The sequence below is a fragment of the Heterostelium album genome, assembly GCF_000004825.1.
Source record: "Heterostelium album PN500 unplaced genomic scaffold PPL_contig12, whole genome shotgun sequence".
Taxonomy (NCBI): domain Eukaryota; phylum Evosea; class Eumycetozoa; order Acytosteliales; family Acytosteliaceae; genus Heterostelium; species Heterostelium album.
In genome coordinates this window covers 710,373-732,329 of record NW_008805089.1, presented here as the reverse complement: position 1 = coordinate 732,329, position 21,957 = coordinate 710,373, and the positions used below count along the sequence as shown (strand labels likewise).

The window sequence follows — 21,957 nt, the reverse complement described above, 5'->3', positions numbered from 1 at the left end:
TTAATATAATTAAAATTAAATATATTTCTCTGGTAACCAACTCCTTCTCCTTCCCTTCAGTGTGTATGCGTGTTTAATTTTGTGGTCTCACATACTATAACTATTGGTAACACTTATTTAATTTCACATTTATTTTTGTACAATATTTATTTATAAATATATTTTTAGTTTTATAAATAATAAAAAAATAACTATATAGTTTTATTTATTATTTATTTTATTTTATTTTATTTTTCCTGAAAAAATCTTTTAATTACAAACAATTAATTAATTAATTTTATTTTACTTATTCTTTTATTAAAGTTTAATCAGCAAATCAATTTTTATTTTTGATCATATCTATTATTTCTCTCTCCCTCTTTTTAATTTTCTCAATCAAGAATGAATTCTACATCCACTCTCAACCCAGTCCCACTCTTCTGTTTCGACAAGTTAAACAGTAGAATGAATGATAGCACTGGTACTATCACACCATTCAATATGGTCAAGTTGGAAGAACCATCCAAGTCTTCAAACTCACTCTCCAACGGTGTCACTCAACAATCCGATGATTATTTCGACATGTAAGTATTGGATTCTAAAAGAATATTTATTTATCATTTAATTAATATTGTTTAATTTAATAAAGCTGCCTTGGTATGATTGGAGTTCCACAACCACAACAACAACAACAATCAAATTTTGATTCCAACAATAACTCTAGCAACAACAGCAATAACAATAGCAACAATACCAGTGATTCGTTATTGTTCTCACAGCAATTTGCACAAATCACAAATGCTGTTGCTTCCCAACAACAGCAGCAACAACAACAACAACAAAACAACTTTGATTCCAACAATAACACTTGTATCAACTTCAGTCCACCAGAATCACCAATCCAAAACGGTAACACCCCCAATATCTACAATTTGCAATCAACTGCTACAGCACCAGTGTTTTCTAATTTCTTGGAGGACTTGGGATCATCGCCAAGTGTAACCTCACCAGCTGTCTACTCAATCCCATCTCAATACATTCCAAACTATGGTATCGTATTGAATGCCAACAACAAGAGTATCCTTCCACCACAAGCCTGGACCACTCCATCCAACTTTAACAACAACAACAACAACAACAACATTGCTACCAACAACCAACAAGGTATGAATTTGCAATTCCAACTCGGTAAACCAAATTCCAATAGTCCAAACCAAAAGCAACAACAACAAACAATCTTCAACGGTAACAACAGTATCCTTCAATTCCAACAACTCGGTTCCATTATGGGTCTTGATTCCAAAGGATTATTACAACTTCAATCACTTCCACAACAATCACAAGCCATCCAAGTCAAAACTCAACAAGTTGCCGTAAATTCTACATTCTCTCCAAACCATTATCCTGTACACTCTGATGACTCCTCTCCGGATGCCTACCGTTCACCACCAATCTCTCCAAACAGCTCAGAGTTCTCTACTCATTGGGAGACTGGACTTGCACCAGACTCACTCCAGAAACAACACGAACTCAATCCACCAACCGTTATCCGTTCCAGTGTCGTCTTTTTCGAGCCATACATGTCGGGTGAAGTCGGTCGTCACCGTGCCTGTTGGAACCTCATTGACCCAATGCATCGTAACTACTACCAGCCAATCCAATTCAAGTTGCCAAACGAGAATAGTTCGCTTCAGATGGGTGCCAACATCAATGATTTCAATGCCCAACAAATCATCGACCATCAGTTCTTCACCAACCGTTACGAAGGTTACAGAATTTACATTCATCCTTCGATCGGTTACTCTGGTAATGCCAAACGCTTCAAGCAATTCCCAGAGCCAAACGAAAAGGCACTGATTCTCGACGGCAATGTCTACGACGGTCACTTGAATCCAATCTATAACTGCAAAATCTGTACTGAGTATTATCAGACAAAATCGTACTTCTCTGCCAATCCACATGCCAAAGGAAAGGTCTTGTTGATCAAGAACAACATCCTCACACGCATCAAGGATGGCGGTTTCGTATTACATTTAAAACCAATGTGCTGCAGTGGTCATAACTCACACATTCCACTCTACTTCCATTTCACTTTGACTGATCCATCCAGTAATGAAGTCGTACTTCAAAGTTTGGTCAATGTCAATGTCAAACAATGGAAAAAATCTGTGCAAAATAAGAATAAGAAACAAAAGGTAGAATCAATGTAATGTATTCATACTATTGTTTCGATAATTCAACCAACAAACAAACAACAAAACAAACCAAACCAAACCAAACCAACTTCAACTTTCTTATCTTTGTTTAACTCAAAACAATCCAAACCCAAGATTCATTTTTTATGTATATTTAACTGTCTATTTATTTATATTTTTCAACAATAAAAATAAAAAAAACTTGATGTTATAAAATTTTTGAATTCAAAAAATTTTTTTTTTGGCGCTTTAACTTTAATGTACCGTTTGGAAGAATATGAAAAAAATGTAATTTTTGTATTTTTTCAAAATAAACTTTAACTTCCTTTAATATTTTAGTTTTTAAAATCAAGATTATAGTATGAGTATTATAGATAAATCATTTGATTTTGATGCACCTCAGTTTGTAGATTTCTCAACACCTAGCAAAAGTGATGATTTATGGTTTGGTAAGTTAAGACAATGGAACAAGTTTCTTGAAATAAATAAACTAATTGTGATCTTTTGTTTTTTTTTTTGGCGCTTTTCAGATCGAAAATTAAGTTCAACAAAAAATAAACTTACACTTTCATTCCAACAACTAGATAATAATAATAATATTGAAAATAATAATTTATTAGAGAGTCAAAAAGATTTAGAGTGGGATCAACTACGAACAATCAGAAGAAAATCAGTACCTCTTAGACCAATGTTTTCAACCCCACAAAAACTAATAGCACCTCAACAAGCTTTGACACCAAGTGCACCACCTGCCTTATATCCATCGTTAAGAACAACACCAGACAACAAACCAAAGACACCACAACTCTATCCAATGCTTCCCAGTTCATCATCTAAATTGACACCAATGCGTAGTTTCCAATTCGAAAAGAGAGGATCTACCATTGGAAATATGTCACTCACTCCATTCTTGGAGAAGGTAAAGTCCACCACACTTTCCTCTGACAACAAAGAGAATATCTCCAATATTTCCAATATTATCGAGTCTTCTATGGTTGCCAACCAGAAACCAAAGGTTTCAGAGGCAGTCGATCAACAATCATCTACCGCCAAAGAAGCAACAAAGAAGAGAACTAAAGCCAAAAAGACAAAGACTGTAGCAACTGTAATTCAAGAACTTCCAGCTGCTGACAATCAACCAGCAGTAAAGAACGAGGAGAAGGAAAAAAAGAAAAAGAAGAAAAAGAGATCCGAAAAATCAACAATCGTTGTATCGACCACTGACAATATCTTCCAACAACAACCAGTCCAAGTCATCAGGCAGCAACAACAACCACCAATTCAAGTCGTCAAACAACAACCAAAAACACCACTCAAATCAATGACACCATTAAAGTCAATCACCCCAGCCAAGCCAATCGAATCAAAGACATTGACACCAGTCAAAGTAGATTTCGGAACCACTTCACAAGCTAAATTCGAATTGTTTTCTACAACTCCAGTCAAGCAAATGGAGCAACTAAAGTCAACCACCCCGTTGAAAGTCGAGTTAAAACCAACAACACCGAGTAAATCTAGCCTCAGAACACCAACCAAACAACAGGAGCCAAAGACACCGAAGCCAGAGAGCACCGTAACTTTTGGTCCTACCACTGTACAAGACGATATTGAGCCAATCCCAGTTCTGAGCGAGACCATCAGAGAGGCTGAGGAAAGACTGGAGAAATCACCATTCCTCCAAAACTCACTAAAGAAAAGACAATCCACCATCGCCTCAAAGAGAAAGTCAGTCAGTATCAATATGCAACCAATTATTCATCCAGCTTCCCCAGCTCCCGATTGCTTGCCAATTCCAGTTATCACTGCTCCCCAACTCAATTTAAAAACAACCGAGCAGGCTACATCATCCGTTAATCTCGCCAACACAATCAATCAGTTGTATCAATCGGTTTCAAATATTAGAGCCAATTCTCCATTAAAGAATTTACCAGAGTCATCACAACAACAACAACAACAACAACAACAATCAAATACAACCAACCAATCTGTATCATTAAAGTAAGTTTATTTATGAAAAGACAAAATGATAACATCATTTACTTATTAAATATTATTTTCTTTAAATCTAGGAGAAAGAGTGTAGGTTTCCAAAATATTACTGATACGGTTGTTCATGAGATTATGAACTCACCTTTGAGAAAGGTTCAACAAGCTCCATCCACTCTGGAAGCAAATGGTGGTGCTGAAAAAGTTATCAAGAAGCAAAGATTAACCAAAATCACACCATTCCATTTCGATACAGATAAAAGAGTTGCTACCCAACCACCAAAGACCTCTCTTACATTGCCATCGCACCAAAAACCAGTTATAGCTGCACCACTCACACCAATCCCAACTCAACAACATTCCACTTCGACCTCAAGCGCTAACAAGGTACCAATGGCCAAGAGAAAGTCAGTCAGTGGCAAGTCACATGTGACCGTTCCAGTCGGTTTCCACTTCGAAACTGCATTGAGAGCTGAGAGATCGACAAAGACAGGTCCAACCTCTACACCAACACCTGCAGCACCAACCGCCACCTCAGCCACAACTACCATTCACACCACCACCGTTCCAATCAAGAGAGCATCCTTCAAAAGAGATACACCTCACAAAAAGGAGATTCCAACCAAAATCAAGGAATTTAAATTATCAACTATGAAGAAGTAATCAATCACCAACAACGAATCGCATAACCAAATTTTTTTTTGTCTTTAAAACCAATTCATATCAATTTCTCTGTATTCTCTGATTAAAGTATCAAAAGAATAAAAAATAATAATAATTTATAATTACTGTATGTTTTTGTTGTTATTGTAATTCTTTATTTATTTTTTAGCTGCTGCTTTCTTTTTGGCAGCTGGTTTCTTCTTTAAAAGTGCCACTGATAGATCTTCTGAATCTTCATCCAAATTAATTGGTGATGCTTGCTCTTGTTGTTTAGCAACTGCTGGTTTAGATGTGATCGTTGGTTCTTCTGATTTGGTTGTAGTTGACTTTGCTGGGTTATTAACACTCGGAGTTGTTTTCGTTGTGTTTGTCGAAGATAAAACAACTGTATCTTCCTCTTCACTATCACTATCACTATCAATTTCAATAGTTTTCTTTTTATCTTTCATTTCAATATCTGTATTCTTCACATTTGAGGTAGTACTATTGTTATTATTATTTTGTTGTTGTTGTTGTTTTATGGATGACGTATCAACTGTTGTCTTTGTTTTTGTTTCTTCTTTGTTATTATTATTACTATTATTGTTTGTTGTTGTTGTTGGTTTAGATGTCGTTTGTTGTTGTTGTTTATTATTTGTATCTATTTCCATTTTAATATCTACAGTTGTACCAGCGACTGTGGTTGGTTCAGGTACAGAGTGTTCAACGATTTCAAATGGTAGACCTTTTCTTCTGGTCGATGGTTTCTGTCTCGATTGAATATTCTGATGTAATGCTTCTCTGATCAACTGAGTGATTTCAGTTGCTCTGATGACCGATATCTTTGAACATTTAATGACTTGTTCTATGGTTGTTGACATTCCACCACCCTTTGAAACACCACAGATCTCTTTGTGCACATTTACATAAAAGCTAAGTTTTCCATCCATAACTTGTTCTTCTTTATTATCTGGATCGACAATCATAATACTTTAATCAAAACAAAATCAGTAAGTTAGGAGATAGTTGGTTATCAAATCGAGAGTGTTTGTTACTCTCAAACCATATAATACATACGCCTTTGGGAAGAATCCAAATGTAATAGAAATTGGAGTATGATGAATACTCAATGGTACTGGTTCTCTTTCATCTATAGGATGCTGATTAACAATATTGTATTAGTTCAAACGGTAATCTATTGGCTATAGATAAAGTTGAATATGATATTTACGATGGTTGCATCATTACCAACTACGGTGACATCTGGTTTTCTGAAATGTAGCAGTGCAGTGATTACAGAGATCGATGCACAATCCAAAAGATTTCCACAGTCGTCTAATACATGAACGTTTGTTTTAACTTTCCAAACTTTTGAACCTGCGACGATACACAGTGCTTCGGTATCGATCGCTCTGCTCTCTTTCAAACCACGTTCAATCAATCTACCAAGTTCAGCTTCGACAGGATTACCTCTGGATGAGTCCACCGATACACTTGACATTGGTGATACATCTGTATTGAAAATAAAGAAACCTTCGTTTGGTCTCTCTGGTTTTGGTTCTGTAACTTCACATGTAACCGTTGTATATACTCTTTTTTGTTTTTTTAAAATATAAAAAATAAATAACAATATTATCATTAGCTTAGCTTTCCTCTTAATAGTATTATTCGGATTCTAATGTCTAGACATACCTTGTTCTACCTAGTTGTACTTCTACCATACCATATTGCTTACCGAAATTGATCTTTATTGATCGCATATCATTCAATCTACGACCATCGACTCTTAAACCTTGGTCAATAGACGACAATATGAAATCCTTTTCATTCTTTGACAATATCTCTTTCATCTTCACTATTTGTATCTCGTGATTTCAAATAAAAATCGTCGTCTTATTCGTTTAATAAATAAAAAAAAATGAAATAAAAAAAAAAAAAAATTTTATCTACAAAATCTAAAAGATAAGAAATTGAATTGATCAACTTTAAAAATGAAAAGGATAAACTACTATAATACCAATACTTTTATTCACATGTGATCTAGATCATTTATTTAAATCCCATCTTAAATAGTTAATTAAAAAACCCTATCTATTTTGAAAAACAAAACCAATCAATCAATCAATCAATTATTAGATAAAATGGTGTGTGTATTTATTTGTGTGTTAACAATTTAACTTTAAAATGTGATGTGTTGTAGAATATTGGATAGTAAATTATTTCTTTTATTATGATCATATAAATAGATAGTAATTGCAAATAAATAGATGGCATCTTCAACATATAAATCAATATTTAATATAAAGATATTATTTGTATTTTTGATATTTAGTATTATTTATTTATATATATTCTATTTGAATCAGTTATATTCTACAACTTTGAATCAATTGAACAGTAAAAGACTACAGGTTGAAAATAATCTACTCCACAATGAGTTGACAATGAACAATCTAAAAGATGAGATCGATCGTTTGACCTCTATGAATACTAAACAATTAAATAGATATCAATTCGAGCTAGAACAATATAAATCGATAATAGACGAATTAGAAATACAATTACACAACCAAATTGAATCGATCAACTTTAAAAATAATGAAAAAGAATCAACTACTATAATACCAATACTTTTATTTACATGTAATAGATCATTTTATTTAAATCCATCTTTAAATAGTTTATTAAAGTATGTATTGTATAAATATTGTTATCTAAATATAAACTTGATAATTTGTTTTTTTTAGTTTAGCTAAACTTCTTTTTTTTTTTTTAGAATTAGAAAAGAAAAAGATAAAGTTAGACATCCAATCATTGTTTCACAAGATTGTGATGATTTACTTACAACTCAAACACTTAATAGATTTAAAGATGATATTATTATATTTAGAGTAAGGCGTTTCAAAAATAAATAAGATATAATTAAAATTAAATTAACCAAATATTTGTTCTGACAGCATCAAAACTATACAAAAGTACCATCGTATGAAGCTATTGCCAATCATTATAAATGGGCATTGTCTCAGGTGTTCAGATTACATTTTGAAGCAGTCATTGTTTTAGAGGACGATTTGGAAGTGTCACCGGATTTCTTGGATTACTTTAACTATTTCTATCCAGTGTTGCTTGAAGATAGTTCATTGTTTTGTATTAGTGCGTGGAATGACTTTGGAAAAACGAATTTTACCAATCCAGATTGGAATAGAGCAGTCACTACCTTTCAGAGAACAGAATTCTTCCCTGGATTAGGTTGGTTATTGACATCGAAATTTTGGAATGAAATAGTTGAACAATGGCCTACAAACTATTGGGATGACTTTCTAAGAACAAAGTTGGTGACCAAAGGACGACACTGTATACAACCACAAGTTCCAAGAGTGAAAAACATTGGACATCTAGGGACAAGTGATACCGGTGTCTACGATAAGCATCTCAAAGACATTGAATATAATAACAAATCAATAGATTATTTTAAATTCGATAAAAATCAATTTAAATTAGTATGTAAATTTATACATAAAAATATTTTATTTATATATATATAACTAACAAACTACTTTAAGGATAATTATATTGCTAAACTAAAGAATGATATAGAACAAGCAAAATTGATTCAATTATATGAAATAGATGCATATGGATATAAGAATATGACTTTGAAGTATGAGTGCGAGAATCTTGTAGATGTCAGGATGTTTTTGTATATCAATGGATTGATGGATGATAACATAGAGGGAATATTTAGGTCATCTTTTAAAAATATAGTTTCAATCTATTACAAAACTAATCTACTTTATTTAATACCTAAAACAGGTATCAATTGGGAATTTGAAAATAAATAAAATGTATTAATTTAATCACATATGTGATCTTTAAAGAATTTTTTTTCAGAACCAAGTTTAAACTTACCTGTCTAAAATCTAGATAAAACTTTGTTATCATTGATATAATCTAAATATTCTATGAGACAATTAATTATAATATTTTTTTTCATTTTTATTTTCTTTAATTTGAAAAGAAAGAAAGTAAACTATCGGCAATGGTTTTAACAATTTCTGATTCATCTTGTTTAGAAATACGTTGGAGGATGGGTTTGAGTGAGGTTTGATTCGAGTTCTTCTGGAGAACGGTGCCAACGATTTTCAAGAGTGTAATCTTTGATACTGAAGAATTGTCGAGTTCCAGACATTCGATGAGTGAGTTGACAAGACCAACTTCAATGAGACGCTCTGTTAGCACTGGCGAAGATTGCATCAAGTGTAAAAGTGGGATTAGTGACTTTGAGAACGATGGATGTTTGATGTGACTGGTGTGTACAATGTGTATCAGCAATTGGCTTGGTTTCAGCTCGTTTGTGAGACGTTCGAAAACCGGTGTTGACTCGAGCGATGCCCATGCAGCAATCGACTCGATGGCGTCGGCAAACCAATTGCGGTCCTCAAGTAACTCTAGCAGTTTGTCAAGAGTATTGCACTCCCAGAGTTGTATTCTACTGGAGGACGAAGACAATCTCACAAGGTCAAACAGGATTGGCAATGCCAATTCTTTCAGTGGACCACGCGAGTTGATGATGTAGTGGAGTGGTGGTAATATTCCGCATTTCAGTGCTTTGTCTTGTCTGGCCTTATCGAGTAACAACAGATGATAGAGTGAGTGGAGCACTTGATTGTAGATCTCGGTAATCTTGTCGATGCCATTTGGCGAGAGTCCAAGGAATCCAATCAGAGTTGGAATCATATCGACATTGTCAAGTTTGATTCTGTTGTGTTGGTCCATCGAGAGATTCTTGATAACCTTGAGAACTCGCAGTAGAAAAGCACGCACATCATTACCAATCGTTGTCCATGTGCAAATCTCACCGAGAACACCACGAATCGATTTCATCACTGTCTCACTGGAGAGTTCTTCTTTGGCCAGTGCATCACCAGTCGAAAAGAACAACAGAATGTCTGCTGCCTTTACAGAGTATGACAATACACGTTCGAATGCATCTTTTGATAGTTTCTGTACACTTGATGAGTGACGATGATGTTCAGCACCGCCAGCGCCATTCTTGTTGGTATCGCCACTGCTTCCAGTGGTTAAAGTAGCGGTTGGTATGAAAATTTGATGTAACAATAAAGAGATTCTATTTAAAAGTTGAGTTCTCGCAAAGAGATGGCATAACGATGTTTTGGGGAGTGTAGAATGTAGTTTGAAGACTTGGGAGATCGAATCCAGTGTGTTGTGGATGAGTGTCGAGCTGTTGAAGTAGTCAGAGTCGACGAGATCCACGAGTACTCGGCATCCGCGACTTCCTGCGATAAACATGTTGAGTGAATAGGACGATGATTTACATAGATGAAGTACAAAGATAGAGACTTCCTCACGGAGTTGCTCTGGGTAGTTTCGGCTGGCAAATTGTGTGATGATGGGAATACCGTTCAAAATACAGATGGTCTCCATGATGGAGCTGCTCTCTGACATTGCCTGGTTGATTAGCTTCAGTGTGATGTGGTGGTGCGGACTGTTTGGCTGATCAAGCATCTCGAGGAACATGATAATGGGCAGACGGAAGTAGACGCCAAACTCACCGTTGCTCACAAGGAGACGACGCTCGTCAGGGAAGCGGTCGAGTAGCTCCATCAGCTTCTCGAGGAGTGAACCGGTCTCGCTGGAGGCGGTATTATTGCTGTTGTGATAGTGATTGAGTTGCGAAATGATATCTACAATTGTTTTGGTGATTTGTTCTCTCTGTTTGTCTTGTAAGTTGATGGTGGTTTGAACATCATTGTCTGTCTCTGTCCATTGTGAAATGCTATCAAAGGTATCTTCGATTTCGCTGTCCCATTCCTCGTTGTTGGAGGGCAGCTTCAACTTTAACGAAGAGAGATTCAGTGGTTGGCTGTTTCCATCTTGATCATTTTCATCGTCATCACTGAAACCATCGAATCCACCTTTATCGTCCCAATCCGATGATCCACTATTGCCCATCTTTAACTGTTGTCCATTGGCTGGACCACTTCCAAAATCATCATCACCTTCTTCATCTGCAAACTTTTCCAATTTTTGTTTAACTACTTGTTTCTGTTGTTGTTGTTGTTTATTTTGCTGCAGTTTCAGTGGTTGTCTAACTGGTTGTTGTTGTTTCTTTATTATGATATCTCCAAAATTATCATCATCATTATCACTCTCTATAAATCTTGATAGTTGTCTTGTTAATTGTGCTTTTCTTTCCTTTTCTTTGTCATTGACATTATTATGATGATTACTATCTTCAACTGTATTTCTAGTATTGCTATTATTATTATTGGTTCGTGGTGAAGCCAATGTTAATCCAGCATTAATAGTTCGTGAAGTTGCATCCTTTGTTGAATTACTTTGTATCCATGACTTTGATTGACCACTACCTTGTTGTTGAACTACTTTTTGTTGTTGGTGTTGTTGCTGTTGTTGGTGTTGATGTTGTTGTTGTTGCTGCTGTTGTTGTTGTTCTTGATAGTTTCCACTTTGTTGTTGTTGTTGTTGTCCATTTGGAACAGGAGGTTGTTTTGATCTTGGTCTTGTAGATGGCTGTTGATCCAGCGTAGAGGTTACCTCTTGTAACTGTGTGTTATAACTGATGATTTCCTGTCGTGCGTTCTTGACCTGATGAGTATTGTCAAGATTTCTATTTACAATGGCCTTTATCCACGGATGATTCAGAAGCTGCTTGGCCGAGCTACGCATATTTTCGTCCTTCTTGAAACACTGCAGTAAAAAGTCTTTGAGTGCCGGCGATATTCCCTGTGGAATTGGTGGGTGGTCTTCTTGCACGATCTTGTAGAGGGCAGCGGCTGGCGCCAGTCCAAAGTAGGGCGGTGTTCCAGTGAGCAGCTCAATGATGGTACAACCGAGCGACCAGACATCACAAGCCGTAGATACACCTTGCATCTGTATAATCTCTGGTGCCATCCAATAGGGTGTACCAGCAAAAGAGTCATCGGGATTGTCGGCAGAGAGATCCGACACTTTTGTGGCGACACCAAAGTCGGCCAACTTTATGGAGCCGTCAGTGGAAATCAAGAGATTCGCTGCCTTGATGTCTCTGTGGATGACACCCTGTCGATGCAGATACTCCAGTCCCGACAACACCTGTGCAATATATACATTAACCAGACCCTCTGGTAGTAATCCATGTCGTTTTACAATCTTTTCAAGCGATCCATTCTCAATGAACCTATAGATAGAAGATTATTATGTAATAGATGTTAGTTTTTGAACCTCGCTAGCGATAAACAACCAACCAACCAACTAAAAGGTAACTAACAACTTACTCCATGACAATATAGGAATGTGAAGTGGTTGGTATATGATCATAGTATCTAACGATGTTATGATGTGATAGGACTTTGAGTAGATTGATTTCCACCATGAGCATCGATTGTGACTCTGCAGTCTTATCACCTTTCTTTCGCTTTGTGATCTTGATCTTCTTGATCGCTGAGAAATGACCTTTAGTTTTATGTAATCCTTTATATACAACACCAAATCCACCTTTACCAATGATATCAATCAATATCTATATTTAGAAATAAACAAAAATAATTAACAAACAACTCAAGAATGCAAAATCTATTATAAAAACACATACATAATCACCACATGCTTCTTTATCAACTAGAGTTGTTATAGTGGTACGCTTTTCATCGGTTAGAATTTTAGTTAGAGATGAAACTGGTGGTGGTGGAGGTGTTGTTATCTTATTATTATTACTACTATTGTTGTTGTTTGTTATTGATGTCATTGCTGTTTGTTGTGTTGTGCTGTGCTGCTCTTAACCTGAGTCAGGCAGCTGCTGTCTTGTATTAATTTAATGAAAGAAAATAATAATTTTAAATCATCAATCATGTAGTAGCAGCACAAAGAAATAGATCTATTCAAACAAATTCTATTATAACTAAATATATATTGAAATAAATAAATAAATAAATATGCTTTTAAAATTTTAATTGATTTTTGTAATTTTAATAAAAATTATGTTTTTTAATTATTGTTTTTTTTTTAATATTTTTTTTACAAAAAAAAAAAATCGTCAAATATAAAATCAATCTTGAATGGATCTCAGTTACATTATTCATACACCTTTGATTGATTTATATATTTAGTTACATTGTGTGTTGTGTGTTCTGTGTGTGTTACAAAAAACAATTTTTTTTGAGTTCATAAAAATATTATCTCTTTGATTAAAAAAAAATAAAAAATGTTTTACTACTTTTGTTTTGTCTGTAATATAAAAAGACAACAGCAGTAACACTTGTGAACCATGTTTATTGATATTTATCTATCTGTATTTGAATAAACCATTGATTCTTTAAATTTTCGAAATTAATTTAAAAAATTTTTTTAAATTTAAAAAATCAGAACCACACACATTTATTCTTTCGTTTTTTTTCTCTTAAATTTATCAAATTAATAGATCAATAAACAATTCATGAATACCTTTTCAAATTGTTAAATAATATATTATTTCTTTTTATATATTATGTTTAAAAATAGATTACCAATTCAAATCTTTAGACAAAAACATATTTGTTCATCTTTTTTATTTTTAAATAATAACAGAAACTATAATAACAACAACGTCAGATCTTTTAAACAATACTCAACAACAGCAACAGCAACAGCAACAACAACAGCAACAAAAACAACAATCAATAATAATAATAATAATAGATTTTTTTCACCAAAAACAAATATTTCAATAAAGATGAACACTACTTTATCATTCAATGCTAAAGCGGTGATTGTCGATTCACTTGATGATCAAGTCATGCTGGAGGCGGCCAACAAAATAAAATCGGGTGGTCTCGTTTCATTCCCAACAGAGACTGTCTATGGACTCGGTGCCAATGCTTTTGATACCGATGCAGTGCTGTCGATCTTCACTGCAAAAGGCAGACCTCTGACCGACCCTGTGATTGTGCATGTCGTCGACGCAGAATATGGCGCGACTCTGCTCGACTTGTCGCCAGGTCAGCGCAAACTCTACGATTGTCTCACCTCAACATTCTGGCCGGGTGCTCTCACTATTGTGGCGCGTGCATCTTCATTGATACCACCAATCGTAACGGCACAGACTGGCTTTGTCGGAGTGCGTTATCCACGCCACGACGTCGCGTCGAAACTCATCCGACTGGCGGGTGTCCCCATTGCTGCGCCGTCGGCCAATCGATTCGGACACGTCAGTCCAACCAGCGCCATACACGTCTACGACGATCTCGGACACGCCGACATCACCATTCTCGACACCACCACACAATGCAAAATCGGAATTGAATCGACCGTTCTAAAGATTGTCGACGACAACAACTTGGTCATCCTACGAAAAGGTGGAGTATCCGAACGTGCCATCAGAGATCTCCTGCTGGCGACCAACGGCCAATTCAGCAACATCAATATTACAGCCATCTCCAAAACAGTGTCAAACAACACCAACAAGGACAAGAGGCACCAGGTCAATTGTTAACTCATTATGCACCTGATATTCAAGCATATATATTAAAAGATATAATAACCGATGATCAAAATAATAATAGTAATTTAAATAGTAATAATAGTAATAACAGTAATAATAATAATAATAATAATAATAATATAGAATATAAACTTTCAGAATGTGTATTTGTGGATTTCGGAAAGAATTTAAATGATAGTTTACAATCGAAATTTTTAGCTTATAGAGATTTATCATCAAACAATCAAGTATTGGAAGCTGCCAACTGTCTATTTTCAACACTGAGATGGAGTGAGTCTGTACAGGATGCAAAAATCATTCTCCTACCAGACTTGAGATCAGATAAAACGAAATCTTTGGAGCATAGCGATGCCGTTTTCGATAGAATTTACAGAGCTGCAAGTGGTAAAACCGCAGTATTAAACCTTGTCAATCAATCTATTACAATAAATTGAATTTAATCTTAAATAACATGTTATCTTAATTTGTCTTTGTTTAATTCATTTTATTTTGTTCTCATCTAGCACATCATTTTAATTATAGTCTAGTCGAAAATGGTCATAGATATGAAAATTTATTCAATCAATAATTAATTTTTCGTTCGTTTTTTTTTTACTTCATTTTTTTTATTTTTATTTTTTTTTATTAATTTATCTTTACAAATATTATTAATTTTTATAGTTTTAAAAACTTTATATAGTTTTATTTAGATTAGATAGTTAATAACAAAATGATTAGAAGAAACACAAGATTAAGACAAGAATATCTCTACAGAAAGAATCTGGAGGGAAAAGAAAAAGAGGTATACGAGAAGAAGAGAAAGATAAAGAAGGCTTTGAACGAAGGTAAACCAATACCTTCGGAGCTGATAGACTTTGAATTCAATGCTAGAAATGAAATCGAAATGGATGGTGAATCCGACAGAAAAGTAAATATAGACGATGAGTATGCTCGTGCCGGTATTGCCGACCCAAAGGTATTCATCACCACCTCGAGAGATCCAAGTTCACGTTTGGTTCAATTCTCAAAGGAGTTGCGTATGCTCTTCCCGAATGCCACCAAAATGAACAGAGGTGCTCACGTCATCAAAGATATCGTCGAGGCTTGTCGTGCCAACGATGTTACCGATCTTGTCATTGCACATGAACATAGAGGTGAACCAGGTATGTTTCAGAAACCAAACATAATAACAACAACAACAACATTATTAATTATATTAACTAAATAATACTATTGTTTATATATAAACAGTTGGATTAGTTGTATCACATATGCCATATGGACCAACAGCTTATTTCGAAATTGTAAATTGTGTGATGATTCACGATATTCAAGACGCACCACCAGCTTCACTAGCTTATCCACATTTGATTTTCAATAACTTTACAACTCCACTTGGTGAAAGAGTAAGATATGAATAGATATATAGATGACTGTTTGCATGGTTATCATTAAACAGAAACATCACTTTACTAACTAAATATTTGTAGACTGAAACAATTTTAAAGTATTTATTCCCTGTACCTAAAGATGACTCAAAGAGAATTGTAACTTTTTCAAATAATAGTGATTATATTTCATTTAGGTAAGTAATAAATATTTATTCTTTTATTTATTCAATTTATGAATAATAATTAATATAATTATAATTACTATAATTACTATAGACATCATTTATACGAAAAGGATGGACATAAGAATGTTTTATTAAAAGAAGTAGGACCAAGATTCGAATTGAAATTATACAAGATACAATTGGGAACTGTTGATCAGAACGAAGCTGATATTGAATGGGTATACAAACCATACATGAATTCAACAAAGAACAGAGTATTCCTTTAAATAATAATAATAATGAAATAAAACAAACTATTAAATACAAATATACTATAACTATTATTACTTGAGATTGGTAATGATAGTTAGGATCTTTTTTATTGAATGTTCTACTAAAGATTTTTTCTTTTATATAATATTGTCTCATTGTTTGAGATTAATCAGTCAAAACAATAATCACTTTGTATTGCTTCTTGAATTGAAGTATTGATATTTCTTTTTATTGTTAAAATTTAATATTATCTCTTTAAAGATATGCTTTTAATAAATCAGCAATCTCTGGATAACCTCTTCTTTGGGTTTCTTCGACGGTAAAGCTAAACAATCCAACTCTGTCGAATCCTTTGGACAAGATTAAGTCGACTATAGCTTTTCTTCCATTGATAGCTGCGTTGTGTACAGTCCAACCATTGCATCCTTCAGTTCGGTTGTTAAGTAAGAACTCGCAAACTTCCAAACTGTTGTATTGGGCTGCATTGGTCATTGCATCCACTGTGAATACTGGCTTTGTGTTTGTTTCTGACAGATTCTCGTGAATCCAACGAATCAACTCTAACGATCCATCCTTTGCCACATAGTCGTAGTTATGATTGAAATTGACAGCTGTCCAATTCTTATGAATCCAATCGATTGTATCACTACGTTTATTTCCACACATGTTATAGACTAAAATTCTGACGTTTGCCAATTGTTCGTCGGAAGGTCTGTGATGTTGGTTGATCCATTCGAGTATGTGTACATGCTCACCTATTACAACACTTGTAGCCACTTCTGCCCAATCAATTGGTTGTTCTCCCTCGTAGTTTTCAAGCACCCAAGACAGCACCTCGAGATTACCTGAGCCGGCAGCAGAACCCACAACACTTTCCTCCAGTTCCAGATGAAGATTGCTACGAATCCATTTCATTGTGTTGAAACCATTTGGAAGACCCGGTAACATTCTATAATCAACCGATGAGCACTGGAATATCTCCAAAGCATTGTTCTGATACATCCATTCCAACATCTCGATATTGGATTGACCCGCTGCCGTACTCATCAGACGACATTCCAACAAAATCTCTCTGATCTCTTCATCAATTCCCTTTGAAACCCAACCACAAAGATATTGCAATATTCCAAGTCTTTGATAAGAGACAGCCCACACAAAACACTGTGCAATCTCATTTGCATCGGGAGTGAAGCCTTGCTTCTGGTGGTACTGAATCAATAAATCAAGATAGTCATTACCAATCAAAGCTTTTGGTGTCACTAGCAATTGATTATATCTGTGCACCTTGGTTGGTCTTGGATATACAGCCCACTGTTTATTTACTGAATAAACTTTTTGAAATATTTCATTTCTAATAACAGTATTATTAAATACTTTTGAAAATAATGTATTTGTTAAATTATTTATTGACATTATTGGTAAATAAACTTCTGTGAGGCACAACGAAACCGGTTTACATTTTTAAACTGCGATAATCATGATTTTCCAGGACGATACAAAAAAAGTAAAAATTAAAAATATCATGATCAAAAATATAGATTTTTTAAATATCTTTATAAAATAAAATTAAATTAATAAAAAAAATATAATAACATTACATACAATACCAAAAAATGAAAAGTTGATAATACATTATTGTTTTTATATCAATAAACTTTTTTGGGTTTTATTTTTAAAAAAAAAAAAAGATTAAGTTGTTCAATTTATTAATAAATATAAGTTGGTCAATCATATTTATTAATAATTACTTTTTTCTATTTATTATTATTTGTTAAAAAGAACCGCATGCCAACCAAAAAAAAAAAACCAAAAATATCACAAGGGAAATTTAATATGAAACAATGATAGTTTATTATTATTAAAATACTTTTCTCTTAATAAAGTAGCAATATGAGTATACCCCTTTCTTTCAGTTTCTTCAATGGTAAAGGAATGCATTGCACTATTAATCTCGTATTCTTGAGACAAGAGAAACTCGACTATATCTTTTCTTCCATTGGTTGCTGCGACGAATATTGCTGAGCCAATGCGTCCTTCAGTTCGGTTGTAAAGAAGGAACTTAACAACTTCCAAACTGTTGAAACAAGCTGCGTTGTTCATTGCTTCTAATGTGAATAAAGGTTCTGTGTTTGTTGCTGACAGATTCTCGTGAATCCAACGTATCAATTCCAACGATCCTGTCCTTGCAACCGAATCATAGTTATGATTGAAATTGACAGCTGTCCAATTCTTATGAATCCAATCGAGTGTATCACAACGTTTATTTTTACTAATAAAATAAACTATATCAATTGTTGACAATTGAGTGTCCGAAGGTCGATGATGTTCATTGATCCACTCGAGGATAGGTACATTCCCATTGTTCGCAGCAGCATCTAAGGCCGCCTTTATCCAATCTGTCGATTTTCCTTTGTGGTTTTCAAGTGCCCAAATTATTATCTCCATTCTACCAGAAGCAGCGGCAGAATACACAACAGTCTCATCGAATGCCAGAAGAAGATTACTATGAAGCCATTTCATAGTTTTAAAACCATTAGGTCTCTTTGGCAAAAATAAGTAAATATCCTCTGACGGACATTTGAATAGCCCCAAAGTATTATTCTGATTCATCCATTCTAAGATGGAAATATCGCATGCCAAAGTAGCTATACGCATCAGATTAATTGTTATCAATCTTTTTATGATCGCTTCGTCGTTACTATCTGAAACCAAAGCATAAAGATATTGTAGTATTCTAAGATTTTGACATTCAACTGACCATATAAAATAATGTGTAATCATGTTTTTATCTCCATAAACACTTAGATACTGAATGAATAAATCAAGATAGTCATTACCAATCAATGCTTTTGGTGATTTTATCAATTGATTATATCTAATGACTATTGTATTAATTGTTGACAACATCTTATTTATTGAATAAACTTGATTGAATATTTCATTTCTAATAACTATATTATTAAATACTTTAGAAAATGATTTATATGTTAAATTATTTATTGAATTATTTATTGACATTATTTTTATTTTCAATAAAATGATATTTACCATAAAACTAATACCTTTTAGTAAATTTTTTAAAATTTTAAAAACTTTCTTCAACAGTTTATAACAAATAAATCAAGATAGTCATTACCAATCAAAGCATTTGGTGATTTTATCAATTGATTATATCTAAAGAACGATTTATTCTCTTCTACTTTGTGAAAGATGCTCACGTATTAGAGAAACAATCTCTGGATAGAGGTTTCTTTCAGTTTCTTCAATGGTAGTTGTAAACATATCACTCTCGTATCCTTTTGACAAGAGAAACTCGACTATGTCTTTTCTTCCATTGATTGCTGCGTGATGTATTGCTCTTCCATCACATCCTTCAGTTCGATTGTAATGGAGGAACTCTACAACCTCCAAACTATTGGAACGAGCGGCGTTGTTCATTGCTTCCAATGTGAATAAAGGTTGTGTGTTTGTTGCTGACAGATTCTCGTGAATCCAACGTATCAGTTCCAGTGATCCATACGATACAAAAGAATCATAATTTTGATCGAAATTGACAGCAGGCCAATTCTTATGAATCCAATCGATTGTATCACAATGTTCATGAGTACTGAGGTCAAATTCTATACCGTATAGAGTAGACAACTGGTGGTCATCAGGTCGATGATGCTCGTTGATCCATTTGAGAATATGTACATGCCCATTTCTTGCAGCAGTCCTTGCCACCTTTGTCCAAAGCTTAGGATTAGGTTCATTAGGATTGCCTTTGTAGTGTTCAACGACCCAAATCAGTGTCTCTAAATCACCAGAACCAGCAGCAGGATATATATGATTTTCATTCGGTTCCATATGAAGATTACTATGAAGCCATTTCATTGTATTCAAACCATTTGGTCTACCTGGTAAAAATTCAAAATCAATTTTTGAATATTGGAATATCTCCAAAGTATTGTTCTGGTTCATCCATTCCAACATTGGAATATTACATTTTAATGCAGCTTTGCCCATCAGATGAGTAGATTTCAATCTCCTTATGATATCTTCATCCATAACCAAAGTATAAAGATATTGTAGTATTCTAAGATTTCCAAGTGCAACTGACCATACAAAAGAATATGAAATCTTATTCTTATCTAAGCCATGAACATTTACGTGCTGAATGAGTAAATCAAGATAGTCGTTTCCAATCAGAGCTTTTGGTGATTCTATCAATTGATTATATTTAATTGTTTTTGTTGGATAATTTGAGTTTTTAAACAGTGTCAACATCTTATTAATTGTATAAACTTGATTGAATATCTCATTTCTAATAACTGTATTATTAAAGACTTTTGAAAATAATATATTATTTAAATTGTGTATTGACATTATTATTATTTTGTACACAAATGATCATGCTTGATTATCACTTGTGACTTTTTCTTAAGAAAAATTTAAAATCTTTATGATCGATCTCCATTTGCAGATCTAAAAGTTTCATGACAAGATTTTATTCTTTAATATTAATTTTTAAAATAGAATAAAGAATAAAGTAAAAAAGGTTTTTTCTACTATATATAGAATGCTCATTAAGGATTTCATTGTTCTTTTTTATTTTTTCGAAAGATGCTCGTTTATTAAAGTAACAATCTCTGGATAACCTTTTCTTTCAGTTTCCTCAATGGTGGTGGCCAACATATCACTCTCGTATCCTTTTGACAAGAGAAACTCGACTATGTCTTTTCTTCCATTGATTGCTGCATAGTGTATTGCTAAACCATTACATCCTTCAGTACGATTGTAATGGAGGAACTCTACAACCTCCAAACTATTGAAACGAGCTGCATTGTTCATAGCTTTCACTGTGAATACAGGTTCTGTGTTTGTTTCTGACAGATTTTCATGTATCCAACGTATTAATTCTAGTGATCCCGACATTGCAACTTGATCATAGTTATGATTGAAGTTGACAGCTTTCCAATTCTTATGAATCCAATCGATTGCTCCACAATGTTTCTTCGTACAGAGGTTATAAACTAAACCATCTAGAGCAGACAATTGGTGGTCGGAAGGTCGATGATGTTCGTTGATCCATTCAAGTATATGTAGATGCTCATTTCTTGCAACACACAAGGCCACCTTTGCCCAGTCTATTGGGAACCCTTTGTAGTTCTCAAGTACCCATATCATTGTCTCGAGGTTTCCAGAACCAGCAGCAACTTCCACATGGCTTTCATCTAGTTCCAGATGAAGATTATTGTGAAGCCATTTCATTGTATTTAAACCATTTTGTTGAGACGGCAAAAATACATAATCATTTGGTGAACATTTGAATATCTCCAAAGTATTGTTCTGTTTCATCCATTCCAACATATTGACGTTGCATTTGAAAGCGGCTGAACCCATCAGGTTAGTTGTTTTCATTATCTTTATGATTGCTTCATCGTTTCTCTCTAAAACCAAAGCATAAAGATATTGTAGTATTCTAAGATTTCCAAATTCGACTGACCACATGAAGTAATATGGAATCTTATTTTTATCAAAGTCATGAACATTTAAGTACTGAATGAATAAATCAAGATAGTCATTACCAATCAAAGCATTTGGTGATTCTAACAATTGATTATATCTAAAGACTTTTATTGGATAATAAGATTTTTTATACTCTGACAACATCTTATTAATTGAATAAACTTGATTGAATATCTCATTTCTAATAACTATATTATTAAAGACTTTTGAATAAAATATATTTGTTAAACTGTGTATTGACATTGTGATTATAATTAATTATAAAATATTTGGAATAAAGTCAAAGTGCATATAAAACAATGATCATTTCGTAAAAAAACGTTGCACGACAGTTACGATTTTAT

At 33.8% G+C, this 21,957-nt stretch overlaps 9 protein-coding genes across 9 annotated transcripts; 3 read left to right on the top strand and 6 right to left on the bottom strand.

Annotated features, from left to right (window-relative positions):
- Positions 1 to 381: 381 nt before the first annotated feature.
- On the top strand, positions 382 to 4,823 carry CRTF (transcription factor; the record flags this gene model as incomplete). The annotated part of the gene is made up of 5 exons (XM_020576407.1): positions 382 to 563; positions 629 to 2,185; positions 2,535 to 2,623; positions 2,795 to 4,172; positions 4,244 to 4,823. The coding sequence occupies 5 exons, from the start codon at positions 382 to 384 to the stop codon at positions 4,821 to 4,823; spliced, it is 3,786 nt and encodes a 1,261-aa protein (XP_020433656.1).
- A 158-nt stretch (positions 4,824 to 4,981) lies between these two features.
- On the bottom strand, positions 4,982 to 6,652 carry PPL_05527 (exosome complex component RRP45; the record flags this gene model as incomplete). The annotated part of the gene is made up of 4 exons (XM_020576406.1): positions 4,982 to 5,792; positions 5,880 to 5,962; positions 6,034 to 6,394; positions 6,495 to 6,652. The coding sequence occupies 4 exons, from the start codon at positions 6,650 to 6,652 to the stop codon at positions 4,982 to 4,984; spliced, it is 1,413 nt and encodes a 470-aa protein (XP_020433655.1).
- A 417-nt stretch (positions 6,653 to 7,069) lies between these two features.
- On the top strand, positions 7,070 to 8,589 carry gnt3 (GlcNAc transferase; the record flags this gene model as incomplete). Its single annotated transcript, XM_020576405.1, has 6 exons — positions 7,070 to 7,117; positions 7,169 to 7,491; positions 7,579 to 7,693; positions 7,760 to 8,302; positions 8,366 to 8,463; positions 8,568 to 8,589. The coding sequence occupies 6 exons, from the start codon at positions 7,070 to 7,072 to the stop codon at positions 8,587 to 8,589; spliced, it is 1,149 nt and encodes a 382-aa protein (XP_020433654.1).
- Positions 8,590 to 8,807: 218 nt separating this feature from the next.
- On the bottom strand, positions 8,808 to 12,567 carry PPL_05525 (serine/threonine-protein kinase; the record flags this gene model as incomplete). Its single annotated transcript, XM_020576404.1, has 3 exons — positions 8,808 to 12,000; positions 12,098 to 12,342; positions 12,415 to 12,567. 3 exons carry the CDS (start codon positions 12,565 to 12,567, stop codon positions 8,808 to 8,810), a joined length of 3,591 nt encoding a protein of 1,196 aa, XP_020433653.1.
- Positions 12,568 to 13,305: 738 nt separating this feature from the next.
- PPL_05524 (brix domain-containing protein) lies at positions 13,306 to 16,119 on the top strand (the record flags this gene model as incomplete). Its single annotated transcript, XM_020576403.1, has 6 exons — positions 13,306 to 13,745; positions 14,228 to 14,693; positions 14,993 to 15,440; positions 15,529 to 15,683; positions 15,768 to 15,862; positions 15,945 to 16,119. 6 exons carry the CDS (start codon positions 13,306 to 13,308, stop codon positions 16,117 to 16,119), a joined length of 1,779 nt encoding a protein of 592 aa, XP_020433652.1.
- A 241-nt stretch (positions 16,120 to 16,360) lies between these two features.
- Positions 16,361 to 17,518, bottom strand: PPL_05523 (ankyrin repeat domain-containing protein; the record flags this gene model as incomplete). The annotated part of the gene is made up of 1 exon (XM_020576402.1): positions 16,361 to 17,518. One exon carries the CDS (start codon positions 17,516 to 17,518, stop codon positions 16,361 to 16,363), a length of 1,158 nt encoding a protein of 385 aa, XP_020433651.1.
- A 113-nt stretch (positions 17,519 to 17,631) lies between these two features.
- PPL_05522 (ankyrin repeat domain-containing protein) lies at positions 17,632 to 19,123 on the bottom strand (the record flags this gene model as incomplete). Its single annotated transcript, XM_020576401.1, has 2 exons — positions 17,632 to 17,656; positions 17,973 to 19,123. The coding sequence occupies 2 exons, from the start codon at positions 19,121 to 19,123 to the stop codon at positions 17,632 to 17,634; spliced, it is 1,176 nt and encodes a 391-aa protein (XP_020433650.1).
- Positions 19,124 to 19,291: 168 nt separating this feature from the next.
- PPL_05521 (ankyrin repeat domain-containing protein) lies at positions 19,292 to 20,470 on the bottom strand (the record flags this gene model as incomplete). The annotated part of the gene is made up of 1 exon (XM_020576400.1): positions 19,292 to 20,470. One exon carries the CDS (start codon positions 20,468 to 20,470, stop codon positions 19,292 to 19,294), a length of 1,179 nt encoding a protein of 392 aa, XP_020433649.1.
- Positions 20,471 to 20,692: 222 nt separating this feature from the next.
- PPL_05520 (ankyrin repeat domain-containing protein) lies at positions 20,693 to 21,856 on the bottom strand (the record flags this gene model as incomplete). Its single annotated transcript, XM_020576399.1, has 1 exon — positions 20,693 to 21,856. The coding sequence occupies one exon, from the start codon at positions 21,854 to 21,856 to the stop codon at positions 20,693 to 20,695; it is 1,164 nt and encodes a 387-aa protein (XP_020433648.1).
- Between the last annotated feature and the right edge of the window lie 101 nt (positions 21,857 to 21,957).